We start from the raw sequence: 15615 nt of genomic DNA, 5'->3' as shown, positions 1-15615 counted from the left end.
TCATCTGGAAGAACAAAAGGTCCAGAATATCAAAGGGACTAATGAAAAGAAATGCTAGGGAAGGTGGCCTAGCTCTACCAGATCTCAAATTGTATTATAAAACAGCAATTCTCAAAACCACTTGGTACTGGCTAAGAAACAGAAGGGTAGACAAGTGGAATAGATTTGGCACTCAAGACACAGTAGGCAAGGAGTATAGGAACCTCCTGTTTGATAAACCCAAGGACCCCAGCTTCTGGGATAAGAACTCACTGTTTGACAAAAATTGCTGGGAAAACTGGATAACAGTGTGGTGGAAACTAGGCATAGACCCATGCCTGACACTGTACACAAGAATAAAGTCCAAATGGGTACACGATCTAGGTATAAAGATTGATACCATGGACAAACTGGAGGAGCAAAGAATAGTGTATTTATCAGATTTATGGAGAAGGGAAGAATTTTTTACTAAAGAAGAGATAGAAAGCATTATGAAATGCAAGATGGATAATTTTGATTACATTAAAGTGAAAAGTTTTTGCACAACCAAACCCAATGCAATCAAAATTCGGAGGAATGTAGTAAATTGGGAAAGAATTTTTACAGCTAATCTCGGGGATAAAGGCCTCATTTCTAGAATATACAGGGAGCTGAGTCAAATGTACAACAATACAAGTCATTTCCCAATTGATAAATGGTGAAAGGATATGAACAGGCAGTTTTCAGAGGAAGAAATTAAAGATATCTGTAATCATGAAAAAATGCTCTAAATCACTTTTGATTAGAGAGATGCAAATCAAAACAACTCTGAGGTACCACATCACACCTACTAGATTGGCAAACATGACAGAACAGGAAAATGATAAATGTTGGAGAGGATGTGGGAGAGTTGGAACACTAATTCATTGTTGGTGGAGCTGTGAGCTCATCCAACCATTCTGGGGAGCGGTTTGGAACTATGCCTAAAGGACTACAAAAGTGTGCATACCCTTTGACCCAGCAATATCGCTACTAGGACTGTATCCCCAAGAGATCATAAAAATGGGAAAGGGTCCCACATGTACAAAAATATTTATAGCAGCACACTTTGTAGTTGCCAAAAACTGGAAATCAAGGGGATGCCCTTCCACTGGGGAATGGCTGAATAAATTATGGCATATGAATGTAATGGAGTACTACTACGCCATAAGAAATGATGAACAAGAAGACTTCAAAGAGGCCTGGAAGGACTTATATGATTGGATGCTGAGTGAAAAGGAGCAGAACCAGGAGAACTTTGTGCACAGCAAAGACCACAGTGTGCGAGAGTTTTTTCTGGTAGACTTGGAACTTCATAACAATATAAGAACTTAAAAAAAAAAAAATCCCAATGGTCTTCTAAGGCAAAATACCCTCCACACTCAGAGAAACAACTATGGAATTCATTCACAGAAAGTAGAAGATCATGTTTATGTTTGTGTGTGTGTGTGTGTGTCTGTTATGTTTTGATATGTTATATGATTTCTTCCATTTATTTTAGTTTGTCTACACAGCATGACTATAGTGAAAACATATTCAATAGGAAAGTACATGTAGATCCTATATAGAATTGTGTGCCATCTTGGGAAGGGAGGGGGGTGGAAATCTAAGTTTTATGGTAGTGAATATAGAACATCAAAAAAACAAATAAATAAACAAACAAAAAAGAAAAAAGAAACTGAACAAGCCATAGAAGAGCTCTATAAGGAAAAAAAAAATCCTACATCCAGATCGATTTAAAAGTGAATTCTACCAAGTATTTAAAGGACAATTAGTTCTAATACCATATAAATTATCTGAAAAAATAGGTAAAGAATTATCTGAATATAGACTGAACCATACTATTTTTCACTTTCATTTTTTCATTCAAATCTTGTACATAATTACTGATATGCAAATATTTTACATGATTGCACATGTATAACTTATGTCTGATTGCTTACAATCTCAGGGAGCGGGGGAAGGAGGGAATTTGGAACTCAAACATTTTTTTAAAAGTTAAAAAAAAACTGTTTTAACATGTAATTGGGGAAAAATTACAATATTAAAAAATAGGCAAAGTAGTACTATCAAATTATTCTATGACACAAATATAGTTTTGATATTTAAACCAGGAAGAGTAAAAACAGAGAAAGAAAACAAGACCAATTTCTTTTGTTAGTGAATACTGATGCAACAATTTTATTTTTAATAGTATTTTATTTGTTCCAATTAATGTAAAGATAATCTTCAACATTCATTTTTTATAAGATTTTGAGTTCCAAATTTTTTCCCTCCCTCCCTACTGTTCTCCCCAAGCAGACAAGCAACCTGAAATAGGTTACACATGTGCAACCATGTTAAACATATTTTCACATTAGTCATGTTGTGAAAGAAGAAAGAGAACAAAAGGGGAAAACTATGAAAAAACTGCCCCCAAAACAAAACAAAAAAAGGCGGGGAGAGAATAGTATGCTTCTGATCTTTATTCAGACTTCACAGTTCTTTCTCTGGAAGTGGTTAACATTTTCCATTTCTTTTGGACTGTCCCTTTCTCACCAAGTGTTTTGCTTTTTGACACCACCACCTCTCTCAATCAGCCCTCCCTTTCATCAGCCCTCCCTTTTCCCCTTCCTTCCCCTCCTGCTTTCCTATAGAGTAAGATAGATTTCTTTACTCAAATTAGTGTGTATGTTATTCCCTCTCTGAGTCAATTCTGATGAACCATTCAAACAACGCACACCCCCTCCCTTCCCTCTACTATAACAGGTCTTTTGTGTCTCTTCAAGTGATACAATTTACCCCTTTCTGCCTCCCCCTTTTCTCTTCTCCCAATACAATCTTTTTTTACCCCTTAATTTTTATATTATCACAGAAACATTAACTTATACTCATGTCCTTTGTCAGTGTGTGTACACACACACACACACACACACACACACACACACACACACACACACACACACACACACACACACTCTGTCTCTCTCTCTCTAACTGTCCTAATAGAGACAGAGTTCTTAAAGAGTTAAGTATCATCTTCCAATGTAGGGATGTAAACAGTTTAACTTTATTGAATAATATGGGTTTTTTTTCCTTTCCTATTTATACCTTCTTATGCTTGTCTTGAGTCTTGCATCTGAAGAAAGAATTTTCTGTTTTAGCTCTGGTCTTTTCATCAGCAAAGTTTGAAAGTCTCCTATTACTGGAACACTAATGCATTGTTGGTTGTGAACTGATTGGTTGGTTGGTTGTTGTCCTTTGTTCTCGAAGAGGACCAAAATGCCATCACCATGATAAAGTCAAGTTTCAATGTGTCTGACTGTGGCTGATCAGACCTCAGAATGCTCTACCACAGATTGGGCACAGACAGTCTGTGTGAATGTTTGGGGTGAAGACTCCAAATCTTCGCATCCTACATTTCCTTTATGCTGTCTCAATTCTGCTTTGCAAACCTTTCTGACGTGGGCCCACCATGCTGAGTGGTACTGTGCCAGTGTCTCCCATGTCACACAATCAAATCTAAAGTACTTGAGACCTTGAGAATGTCCTTGTGTTGCTTCTTCTGACCACCATGTTATCACCTGCCCCATGCGAGTTCTCCATAAAATAGTCTTTTTGGCAAGCGTACATTTTGAATTTGAACAATGTGGTCAGTCCATCAGAGCTGCACTCTCTGAAGCATAGTTTGAATGCTTGGCAGTTCAGCTCAAGCAAGGACTTCAGTGTCTGGTACCTATCCTGCCAGGTGATCTTCAGAATCTTCCTAAGACAGTTCAAATGGAAGCAATTCAGTTTCCTAGCATGGCTCACAACGATGAGGTCAGCACAACAGTTCTGTAGACCTTCAGTTTGGTAGTCAAACTAATACCTCTTCTCTCCCATACTTTTTTTGGGGCCTCCCAAACATTGAGCTAGCTCTGGCAATGCGTGCATCAACCTCATTGTCAATGTGTACATCCCTGGACAGTACACTACCGAGGTAAGTGAACTTATCCACAGCATTCAGAACTTCTCCATTTGTTGTAACTGATGGTTTCACATATGGATGGTGTGGTGGTGGCTGATGGAGCACCTGTGTTTTCTTGGTATTAATTATTAGGACAAAATTAGCACAGGCAGCAGAGAACTGATCCATACTTTGTTGCCTCTCACCTTCAGAGGCTGCACTGTGTACACAATCATCTACAAACAGAAAATCATGCACCAACACTCACTCCACTTTAGTCTTGGCTTGTAGCCTTTTCAAATGTGTGAACTGATATAACCATTCTGGAGAGCAATTTGGAACTATGCCCAAATAGTCATAAAACTATGCATATTCTTTGATCCAGCAATACCATTACTAGATATGTACCCCAAAGAGATCATAAAAAATGGAAAAGGACAGACATGTACAAAAATATTTATGGCATCTCTTTGTGGTGGCAAAGAATTGGAAATTGAGGGGATGTTCATCAATTGGGGAATGTTTTTTTCTCTCATGGTTTTTCTTTTTTGTTCTGATTTTTCTTCCACAGCATGACTAATGTGGAAATATGTTTAATAGAACTGTGCATGTACAGCCTACATCAGATTACATGCTGTCTTAGGAAGGAGGGAGAAAAAAATTGGGAACTCAAAATCTTATTATGTGAATGTTGAAAACTAAAATTAAAAAAAAAAAATAAAGTCCTCTTTTCACTGAATGCTCATTATTCCCCTTTGAAGATTATGCTCAATTTTGCTGGTGCAATCCAATCTCTTTTGCCTTCCAAAACATCTTATTCCAAGCCCTCTGATCCTTTAATGTTAGAAGCTACTAAATCCTGTGTAATCCTGATTGTGGCTTCTTGATATCTTGAATTGTTTCTTTCTGACTGCTTGCAATATTTTCTCCTTCACCTGACAGTTGTACAGTACTCCTTAGAGTTTTCATTTTGGGATCTCTTTCAAGAGGTGATGGGTGGATTCTTTCAATGACTATTTTACCCTCTGTAGAATATCAAGGCAGTTTTCCTTGATAATTTCTTGAAAGATGCTGTTTAGGTTCTTTTTCATTGCTTTCAGGTAGTCTAATAATTCTTAAATTATCTTATTTTTCTAATGAGGTATTTTATATTTTCTTCCCTTTTTTCATTCTTTTGATCTTGTCTGACTGATTCTTGACATGTCTTAGCTTCCACCTGCCCAATTCTAATCTTTTGTACCTCCCCTTCCATTTGGTCAATTCTACTTTAAGAAGTTATTTTCTTCAGTGGATTATTTTTCCATTTGCCCAATTCTATTTCTTAAGGAATGGTTTTCTTCAGTCAATTTTTTTCTTCCTTTTCCAAGCTGTTGCCTTTTTTCATGATTTTCTTGTACAACTCTCATTTCTTTTCCAAATTTTTCTTTTACCTCTCTTATTTGATTTTTTAAATCTTTATTAAGCTCTTCCAAGTGGACTCCTTGGGTTTCAGATCAATTTGTAGTCCTCTTTGAGGCTTCTTCACATTTGGCATTTTGACATTGTAGTCTTCTTCTGAGTTTGTGTTTTGATCTTCCTTGCAGCCCCAGTAGTTTTCCATGGTCAGGGCTCTTTGAGTTTCTGCTCATTTTTGAGCCTATTTTATGACTTTTGAAGTTGAGCTCTGCTTCTGGGGTACAGGGGGCAATGTCCCAAACTTCGAGTGCTGGGGGCCAGGGGCCTGGTCACTGGTTTTCTCTGCCAGGATCTCCAGGGCTGGCACTGGCTCACTGCACTAGAATGACCTCACTTGGTCACACCTGTTGTGCCCAGAGTTCCAGGGCTGGTAGTCTACCTGTTGCTCTGGGGCTAGAGGCCTCACAGTTAGCCTGCTGAGCCTCTCCCTGGCTTGCCCAGACACTATCTGTGCTGGGCTGCAATCTCTTTTTACCCAAGTGAGACAAACCTTTCCAGAAGTCCTTTTAAGTTATCTAGGGCTGGAAAATTGTTTCACTGTCTTTTTTGGGTTCTGTCATTCCAGAATTTGTTTAGAAGCTTGTCTTACAGTTGTTTCCAAGCAAAACTGGAGAGAGCTCAGGCAACTTCCTGGCTTTTCTCCACCATCTTTGATGCAAAAATTTTAAATAAAAAACTAGCAGAGATTATAGCAATATACCACAAAGAAAATACCCTATGATCAAGTTGGAGTTATTCCAGGAATGCAGGGCTGGTTTAATACTGGGAAAACTATAAACATAACTGACCATATCAACAAAAAAAAAACAACAAAAATCATATGATTACATCATTAGCAGCAAAAAAAAAAAAAAGAAAAGCTTTTGACAAAATATAACATCCATTTCTACTAAAAACATCAGAAAACATAAGTATAAATGAAGCTTTCCTTCAAATGGTAAATAGTAGCTATCTAAAACCAAAAGCAAACATTATCTGTAAAGGAGATAAACTAGTAACCTTTTCAATACTGCTGTTATTTGTCCTACATTCTTGACATTAGGACATCAGGAAGGTGATCTTATGATTTGCAAGTGAATTGGATTTAAGTGAGGCAGGACTGTGCAAAGTTACCAGCCTTACTCTGTCCTCTGGAGCCATCTAGGCCCAGTGGCAAGACACAGATCAAGATGACTGGAGATAGCCTCACATGCAGTGGGAAAACTTGACTTTTTTAAGCTAAGGTCTTTCCCGGGTCTTAGTCAGTCTGAGGCAACACCCATTCAGTGATTAAGGCTAAGTAAGAAATGAGGCAAAGACTGTTCTAGGTAAAAAAAAAAAAATCAATCTGCCTCATCAGCTGGTAAGGGTATGATAACCTAGGTGAACACAGGGAAGGGAAGAGGTAGGAAGGGAAAGAAAAGGAGGAAAAGGGATGGGACATCTTTTCAATAAGATCAAGGATGAAGGATGTTCACTATTACCATTATCATTTAGTATTATACTAGAAATACTAGCCATAGCAATAAAACAATAAAAAGCAACTGAAGAAATAAGAATAGGCAATGAGGAAATAAAATTATCTTTCTTTGCAGAAAATATGATGGTATACTTGGAGAACCCCTAGAGAATCAACTAACAAACTAGTCAAAATAACAACTTGAGCAAAGTTGCAGGATATAATGTTAAACCTACAACAAATCACTGGTACTTCTATATATTACTAACAAAACTCAGCAGGAAGAGACAGAAAGAGAAATCTCATTGAGAATATCCATAGACAGCAAAAAATACTTGAAAGTCTACCTGCCAAGATACACACAGGAAATATATGAACACAATTACAAAGCAATTTTCACACAAATAAAGTCAGATCTAAATAACTGAAGAAATATTAAATGTTTATAGGCAGGCTAAGCCAATAATAAAAATGACAAAACTATCTAAATTAATTTATTCAGTGCCATACCAACCAAACTACCAAAGGATTATTTTATAGAGCTAGGAAAAAATAAAATTTATCTAGAACAAAAGGTTAAGACTTAACAAGAGAATTGAAGAAAAAGTGAAGGAAGGAAGCCTAGTAGTACAAGATCTGAAACTATACTACAAAGCGATGGTGATGGTTGTTCTTTGTGCTCAAAGAGGACCAAAATGACATCACTATGTCCAGGTATAGTATGTCCAACTGTGGCTGATTAGACCAATAGGATTCAGAAGGCTTTACCACAGGCTAGGCACAAATAGTCTATATGAACATTTGGAGTGGAGACATCTCCGATTTGTGCCTCTCATGTTTCTTACAATTCTGCTTTGCTCAGAGAGAGCAGCACCTTCTTTGATAAGGGCAAGCCATGCTAGGCAGTCTTTGCCAGTGTTTCCCATGTCTTATAATCAATTTGGAAGTTCTTCAGAGAGACCTTATATCACTTCTAACCTCTGCATAAAAGTACTTGCCTTATGTGAGTTCTCCATAAAATGCTCTTTCAGGCAAACATACATTTGGCATTAGAATAATGTGACCAGGCCATTGGAGTTGCACTCTCTGTGGTAGTCTGAATGCCTGGTAGTTCAGCTCAAGAAAAGACCTCAACGTCCAGTATCTTATCTTGCCAAGTGATCTTCAGAATTTTCCTAAGACGGTTCAAATGGAAGCAATTCAGTTTCCTGGCCTGGTGCTGGTAGACCATTTAGGTTTCACAGGCATACAAAAATGAGGTCAGCAAAATGGCTCTGTAAACCTTGATTTTGGTAGGCAGCCTAATTCCTCTTTTCTCCCATACTTTCCTTCTGAGCCTCCCAAACAATGAGCTAGCTCTGGCAATTCATGTGTCAATTTCACCATCTATGTGTATATCCCTGAAAAGTACAGTGTCAAGGTAAGCGAACTCATCCACAGTGTTCAAAATTTCTCTATTGCTATAACTCATGGTTCTGTATATGGAGGGTTTGGTGCTGGCTGGTGGAGAATCTCTTGTTTTCTTGAGGTTGGCAGGCCAAAATTACCACAAGCAGCAGAGAATCCACCTATATACTCTGTTGTATCTCAGCCTCAGAGACTGTTGCGTTGAATGTACAATATCTGCAAATGAAAAGCCACACACCAACTCTCCCTCCACTTTAGTCATGACTTGTAGGCTTTTTAAGTTAAATAATTTACTATCAGTGCAGTAGTTGACCTTGATGCTGTTTTCATCCTTGTTCAAGGTATCTGACAACATCTGCTGGAACCATCATGCTAAAAAGCATGAGAGCAAGCACACAGCCCTACTTCAAAACATGAATGATGAATGGTGAATGGGAAAACATGAAAAGCATCATCCATTATCCAGAACCCATACAAACATGCCATCACAGAACTGGTGTACAACAATGATGAACTTCTCTGGACAACCAAATTTTTCCATGATCTTCCATAAGCCCTCCATAAGACAGTATCAAAGACTTTGGTCAGATTGATGACTGCTGTATAAAGAACTCTGTTATTCTCCTGGAATTTCTTCTGGAGTTGTACGGCAGCAAATACCATGTAGACCATTTCTTGGCCATTTCTGAAGGCTTAAGGAGATGACCATCTTTCAGGTGAAGGATCAGTCTACTGAGGAGGACTCTGTCAAGAAATACTGCCAGCAATCACTAAGAGAGAGACCCACCTGTGATTGTCATAAGCCAACCTATTTCCTTTTCCTTTATAGAGATGGACAAAGGAGCATCCTTACACTCCTACTCCTCTTACCAGATAACCTGGAAGATTTCAGTAAACTTTGGTATAAGCAATGGACCCCCGCCTTACAAATTTCAGCTAGAAACAAACCAGCAGCAGGCATTTTTGCCACAGAAGAGGAGCCTAATGGTATTCAAGACCTTCTTCAGCTGGAATTTTGGTCAGACAGGGACTGACTTCAACCCAAGGTACATGATCAATGGCTCCAGCATTGGCTGATAGAAGTATTTTAGTCCATATCTCCAGGATCATGTACTTATCACTAATCAATGTGGCTCTATCATTGCTGAGTAGTTGAGAAGCATCATAGGTCTTTGGCCCATAAAGAACTTTCAGAGCATCATAAAAGCACTTTAGATTGTTACTATCAGTATAAAACTGAATGTCATCTGCCTTCTTATTGAGCCAAGAATCCTGCATCACTCAAAGCTTTGCTTGTACTTTAATTTTGATGGAGTTTACTCAAATGCTGCTCTCTTAGAAATGGAAGAACTATTCCAATGGTAAGCCCTGTGGAGTTTTTGTTTTTTGTTTAGCCCATCTTCCAAAATGATTTACTGAGGTGCAGCCATTGAGCATGCTACAGTTTCTTGGAGCCACAGGTGAGAGCTGGGTGGCAGGTGAACACCAAAGGTAGAAAGTAGCGTTGAAAAGAGCTCAGCCCTCATACTAGAGGTACCAGTCTTCCTAGAATACTCATATACCCCTTTGACTCAGCAATACCACTGCTAGGTGTGTATCCCAAAGAGATAAAAAATAAAAAGGAAAAGGACCTATGTGCATACAAAGAGTTATTTATAGCATCTTTTAATGGTGGCAAAGAACTGGAAACTGAGGGAATGCCCATCAACTGGGAAATGACTGAACAAGTTGTGGTATATGATTTGTGATAGAATACTACTGTGCTGTAAGGAATGACAACGGAGATGGCTTCAGAAAAACCTGGGAAGACTCATGTGAACTGATGAAAAGTGAAGTGAGCAGAACATCGTACAGAGTAATAGCAATATTGTAACGATAATAGACTTAGCTACTCTAATTAATACGATTCAAGACAATTTCAAAGGACTCATCATGAAAAATGCTGTCCACCTCTAGAGAACCAGTGTAATCTGTTATTAAAACATTTTTTACTTTTTTCTAATAAAATATAAACATTTTATTAATTTAGCATTGCTCTCCCATTGTGGTTTGTTTACATGTTGCAATTGCTATATTGTTACTATTTTTCAAATATACTATTTATATCCCCAAACAGTTTTTGAAGACTTTAACATCAAAATTGGTATTTTTAAAAAGTCACAATCCTGGTAAAGCAGTACTTCTTTAATTAGATCTGTGAATTAAATGATTTAAAAAAATTTTGATAACTATTTCAATATAATTGGTTTCCTTTGCAACCATGTTTATTTTAATTTATGCATTTAAAAACATTCTGAGAGGGGATCCTTTTAGGGGTCTATGACACAGAAAGGTTAAGAACACCTGCTCAACCATTTGGAAATATGCCCAAAGGGCAATCAAACTGTGCATACCCTTTGATCCAGCAATACCACTAGTAGGTCCAGACTCCAAAAAGATAATGAAAACAAGAAAAGGACCCACATGTACAAAAAATATTTATAGCATCTCTTTTTCTGGTGGCAAAGAATTGGAAATTGAGGGGCTGCCCATCAGCTGGGGAATGGCTGAACAAGCTGTGGTACACAAATATAATGGAATAGTATTGTGCTATAAGAAATGATGGATGAACAGGCAAATTTCAGAAAACCTGGAAAGACTTACATGAACTGAGGCTGAGTGAAGTGAGCAGGACCAGAAGCACATGTACACAGTAACAGCAACACTGTACTATGATCAACTACACAGACTTAGCTCTTCTCAGCAATACAATGATCTAAAACAATTCCAAAAGATTCATGATGGATAATGCTATCCACATCCAAAAAAAGAACAATGCAGCCAGAATGCACATCGAAGCATACTATTCTCTTTTTTGTTTTTTTCTTATGGTTTTCCCCTTTTGTTCTGATTCTTCTTTCACACCATGATTAATATGGAAATATGTTTAATATGATTACACATGTACAACCTATATCAGATTGCATGCCATCTTGGGAAGGAGGGAAAACTTAGAATTTAAAAATATTATAAAAAAGTGAATGGTAAAAACTAAAAAATAATTAATTTTTAAAAAGCACACTTGCTCAAAAGCAAGACAGGAACTAAGTATTTTCTATGTGACAGCTTTTAGACAAAGACTCTTTTAAATGCACTATTAGCCAAGTCCATTAACAGTTCCCTAAGCAATCTACAAAAATAAGCTGAGCTGTATCTTTTCTCCCAGTACATCAATCAGAAATCTCAATTTATGCCTGCCAAAAAACCTTTAAGAAAATGCTCCCATAATGTTTATTATAGAGCACACCAATTTCCCCTCCAACTTTTCCAGCACTTCAAGCACGCAACTTAGCATATTAATTGATTCAGGACTTTTGAATCAAATCTACAAGCAGATGCTCTAACTTCAGACCCATTAAGTGCTTTGGTTTGTTATTTATCACTTAAAAAGAATCTCAGAGTTTGAATAAATAATCTGAGTTTCAACTTTCCTTTAAATATCTACATTTTGTTCTTTTCCCCAACAGATTTATGTACTTTGGCACCACAATATTTCTTTAGTAATCTGGCTCCAATTGAAAGAAAGGATATTCTGCAGCAAGTAATCAATCACTTATTACCCATTTCAACAATGGAAAAGGAATGGAAAACAAAGATAAATACATGAAATGCCTTGAAGCTTCTGCTGGACTAAGGTGTCTTATTCAAGGCATAATAGCTTAATTCTATGGGTTTTTTTTCACCTTGTTTTGCTTTCCCTAACCTCCAAAATGGCTCACATGTTTTCTATGTTTCATATGTATAATGCGTATAGTGTTTCTTGCCTTTTCAATTGGTAGGGAGGTAGGGGAGGGGGTAAAGGAATGAAGAATATTTGGAACTAAAAATATATATATTTTTTAAAATCCTGGTTAAAAACATGGATGGAGGAAAGGGAAAAGGAAAAAAAAAAACACTACAAAGACCCTTTATAACCTGCTCCGCCCCCCCCTGCCCCGAGAGATCCTCTGTCTCCTCACTCTGGGCATCTTCCCTGTCTGTCCCCCATGTCTGAAATATTCTCCTTCCTCACTTCTACCTCCTGACTTTCCTGTGTTCCTTTAAGTCTCAGCTAAAATCTCACCCTGAAATCTTTCCTGATCATCCCTAATACTATCATCTTTAATACTAATGCCTTTCCTCTACTGATTACCTCCAATTTAACCCATATATAGCTTGTTTATACATAATTGTTTCCATGCTGTCTCTCCCAGTAGATTGAGAGTTCCATGAGAGCAAAGACGATCTCTTGACTTTCAACCCCCAGTACTCTGCACAGTGCCTGTCATTCAGGAGGCACTTAAGGTTTATTGTCTGACAATTTGCTAACTGACTAAAATGTTGGGTACTGAGTTGCAGTGAATTAGGGACAGAGACAGCACTAGAAAATAAGGACCAGTCCAGGGTCCTAAACTATATCAGTATCTCTTTCCAAAGTTCCCTCCCACAGACTAGGGAAACAGAAAGATAAACAGAACTCAACAGTAACTTACTTGAATTGGCTGCTGCCGCCAGGGCAGTGGCCATTCGAGGATTAGGTATGTGGGCAATTCTCCTCTTCTCCTCAGGCAGAGAACCAGAATGCTTTTGGGTTGCCAGCCTGGCTGCCAGAATGTCAGAGGCCTGTCTCTGGGCAAGCTGGGTTCTTCGGTAGCAGGCCTCCTGAGCCGTGGGTGGGCGATAGGGCCGAATGACTGGCTTGCTTGGGACTTCAGCCTGTTGGGTCAGACAACATTTGGTGGAGAATCCTATTGACAGTCTCTTGTCCAACTGCACCGAACCCATGAAAGGGAAGCTATAGCAGGTGATCATATAAGGGTAGCTAAAAACTAAAAGGGGGAAGTACCCCATTCCCAAGGAATGAGGAATCAGGGCCTACCAAACAAAAAGAAGCTGGAGTATGGCTCAAGTTTGTGTGTAAAAAAAGAGAAAGCAACTACATTCCAAGTTACTTTAGACTTTTTCTTCTTGATCCAAGTTTAAAAAAAAATATATTGGCTTTGGACAAATTTTAGGCGGCTCAGACGAAAAGCAGTTAAAAACAAAACAGAAAAAGTACCAAGCAAATCAGAAATCCCAGGAGAAATAAACTCCAACTACAAGGTAGCTTATTTATAGGCGAGGTCCAAGAAGCAGATTCTCACCTTTAAAATAGAGGCTTGAGTACATCATTTAAAAGAATGTCCAGATTTAATCCTAACAAACCTAGTAATAATACTTTAGGCTTAAAGAACTTTAAATATGTTATCTCCAAGAATGCTGAGGAAGGTGATATTTATCCTTAGGCTGTAGAGCTGGACGGGAAGTTAGAGTCCATGTAGACCTCCTTTTACAGATAAGGAAACTGAGACCCAGAAATGGAAAGTGATTTGCTAAAGATCGTAGAGTAGTAACAGGTCAGGATTTGAATCCCCATACTCTGACTCTAAATCCAGCCTTATTTTCTTATAGCTGCACAAACTGACACTCAGAGAAGTGATTTGCCTTACTCTAGTAAGGAATCAGAATGGGAATTATCCTTAGGCCACATGCAAAATGCTTTCTATTTCATCATGTTGCATGACTGTAAGTCCTTGAGAGCTGTTAATTAATAGTTAGTAGGCACTTAATAAATACTTGTTAGTTTGAGTGATTAAGTGATTGATTGATTGATTGATTGATTGATTAAATTTGGGAGTGATGAGCTTTGACCTAAGAAAAACAAAAGATGGGTGGCCAGGGAAGGAAAAGTGTTTAGTACTCTACGAATATATCTCCTCCTAACTGAAGTAATGATAATGGCTCAGGAGTACAGAGGGAAAAAGCCCTAGATTTAAAGCCAAACGACCTGGTTTTAAATCCCAAACTCTGCTATGTTACACCTTAATGACCTTGAGCAAGTCCTGAGATGTCTCAGAACTTCAGTGCTTAACCTAGTACCTGGCACACAGTAGCACTTAATACATGCTTGTTGATTAATCTGTAAAAAGGGGCCAAATGAACTGTGGAAGCCTCCTTCTCCATACAGACACAGGTGGGACTGAGAAGTCTTTGACCTCGAGATTATGAGGCATAAGAAGCACAGGTATTACTATCCCCCACTTTATAAATGAAGAGAGTAAACAAACGATTTAATTGACATGCCTGGTAATAGCCTTATGCTGCTGGGATAGCCTTATTCTCCCTGGGAAACTGTCATGCTGTTTACAGAGAGCTGACTTTCTAAAGGAATATCTTTCTACACCCCTAAGTTGCTGTGCACTTACCTCCCTTCCTTCCCCTGACCCACAGTACTGATATGCCTAATTTGGGGCAAAGGATTCTTACATTTCCTTGCTTGGAGAGATGAGAAATCCTCCTCTTCTGGCCTGGAAACAATGTAGTCAAACTGTCCTCTGACTTTCCCTCAATCTTCTCTTCTTTGGATGGCTGGAACACAAAAAGAGTCATGTTTCCTAGGAGACCCAATCTTAGTAACACAGGACAGGCCTGGAAGAAACCTTAGAACAGAGCATATCAGAGCTGGAAATGGTCATATAGCAGAGAACACAAACTGTCAGCACTGGAAGTGACTTTAAAAAACAGAAGGATGAGGGGGCAGCTTGGTGGCTCAATGAATAGAGTACTGGCCCTGGAGTCAGGAGGACCCGAGTTCAAATCCAGCCTCAGACATTTGTTACTCACTAGCTAATTGCCTTGCCTTCCCCCCTCAAAAAAACAAATAAAAAACCCAGAAGGACAGAGCTAGGAGGGCCCTCAGAATATTAGAAAGTCAGAAATGGAATGGCTCTTAGAGATCACTGAATCTAACACCACAGTGGAGGAAACTGAGAGCCTAAGAGAAGCAAGTCATTGGAAAGCCGAAATTACAACTGAGGTCTTCTGAGACCCAGCCCAGTGCTTTTACTACCTCTCTTTCTTCCCATATTCTTCTTTCAAAAAATGCTCTAGGGCACATTTTTAAAATGAAAAATATTTAATAAGCAGAAACAAAAACACTAAATTGTGTGCCAGGTCAAAGCTGGCATACAAATACAAAAAGAGACAGTTCCTGACCTCAAGGAACTTACATTTTAATAGGTGGAGACCACAAATATAGGGGAGCCACAGCTAAGGAAGTATGTAAATAGGGTAGTCAACCTGACCAACACACCTTAGATAGTGGTAAGCTTTGTGTTGAAGATACCCTAAAGGCAAAGGCTAATGGGACAGTTGTTGTTAGGTAAGACCTAACGATGAACTCAAGGTGGCTACTGAAGTGCCTTCTAGCTCAGATAGTTGTGATTCTGTGACTGAAGACACATTACTGCCTAAGGCAATCTATTCCACTTTTAGGTAACTCTTAAATAGTATTAAGAAGTGTTCCCTATTCCTTAAATTGACTCAGAATTCA

At 38.4% G+C, this 15615-nt stretch overlaps 1 protein-coding gene across 2 annotated transcripts in view; it reads right to left on the bottom strand.

Moving 5' to 3' along the window:
* REXO1 (RNA exonuclease 1 homolog) overlaps nt 1-15615 on the bottom strand; it is a 120267-nt gene that overhangs the window by 39035 nt on the left and 65617 nt on the right. For both annotated transcript variants that reach the window (XM_072601534.1, XM_072601535.1), the window contains exons 3-4: nt 14550-14651; nt 12737-12959 (exon numbers count right to left, since the gene is read on the bottom strand). In XM_072601534.1, coding sequence (XP_072457635.1) covers nt 12737-12959; nt 14550-14651 — 325 coding nt within the window. The remainder of the gene's footprint in view (nt 1-12736; nt 12960-14549; nt 14652-15615) is intronic.

The sequence above is a fragment of the Notamacropus eugenii genome, chromosome 4, assembly GCF_028372415.1.
Source record: "Notamacropus eugenii isolate mMacEug1 chromosome 4, mMacEug1.pri_v2, whole genome shotgun sequence".
Lineage (NCBI taxonomy): Eukaryota > Metazoa > Chordata > Mammalia > Diprotodontia > Macropodidae > Notamacropus > Notamacropus eugenii.
The sequence above is the reverse complement of the archived record's forward strand: the minus strand, read 5'-3'. Positions and strand labels throughout refer to the sequence as shown.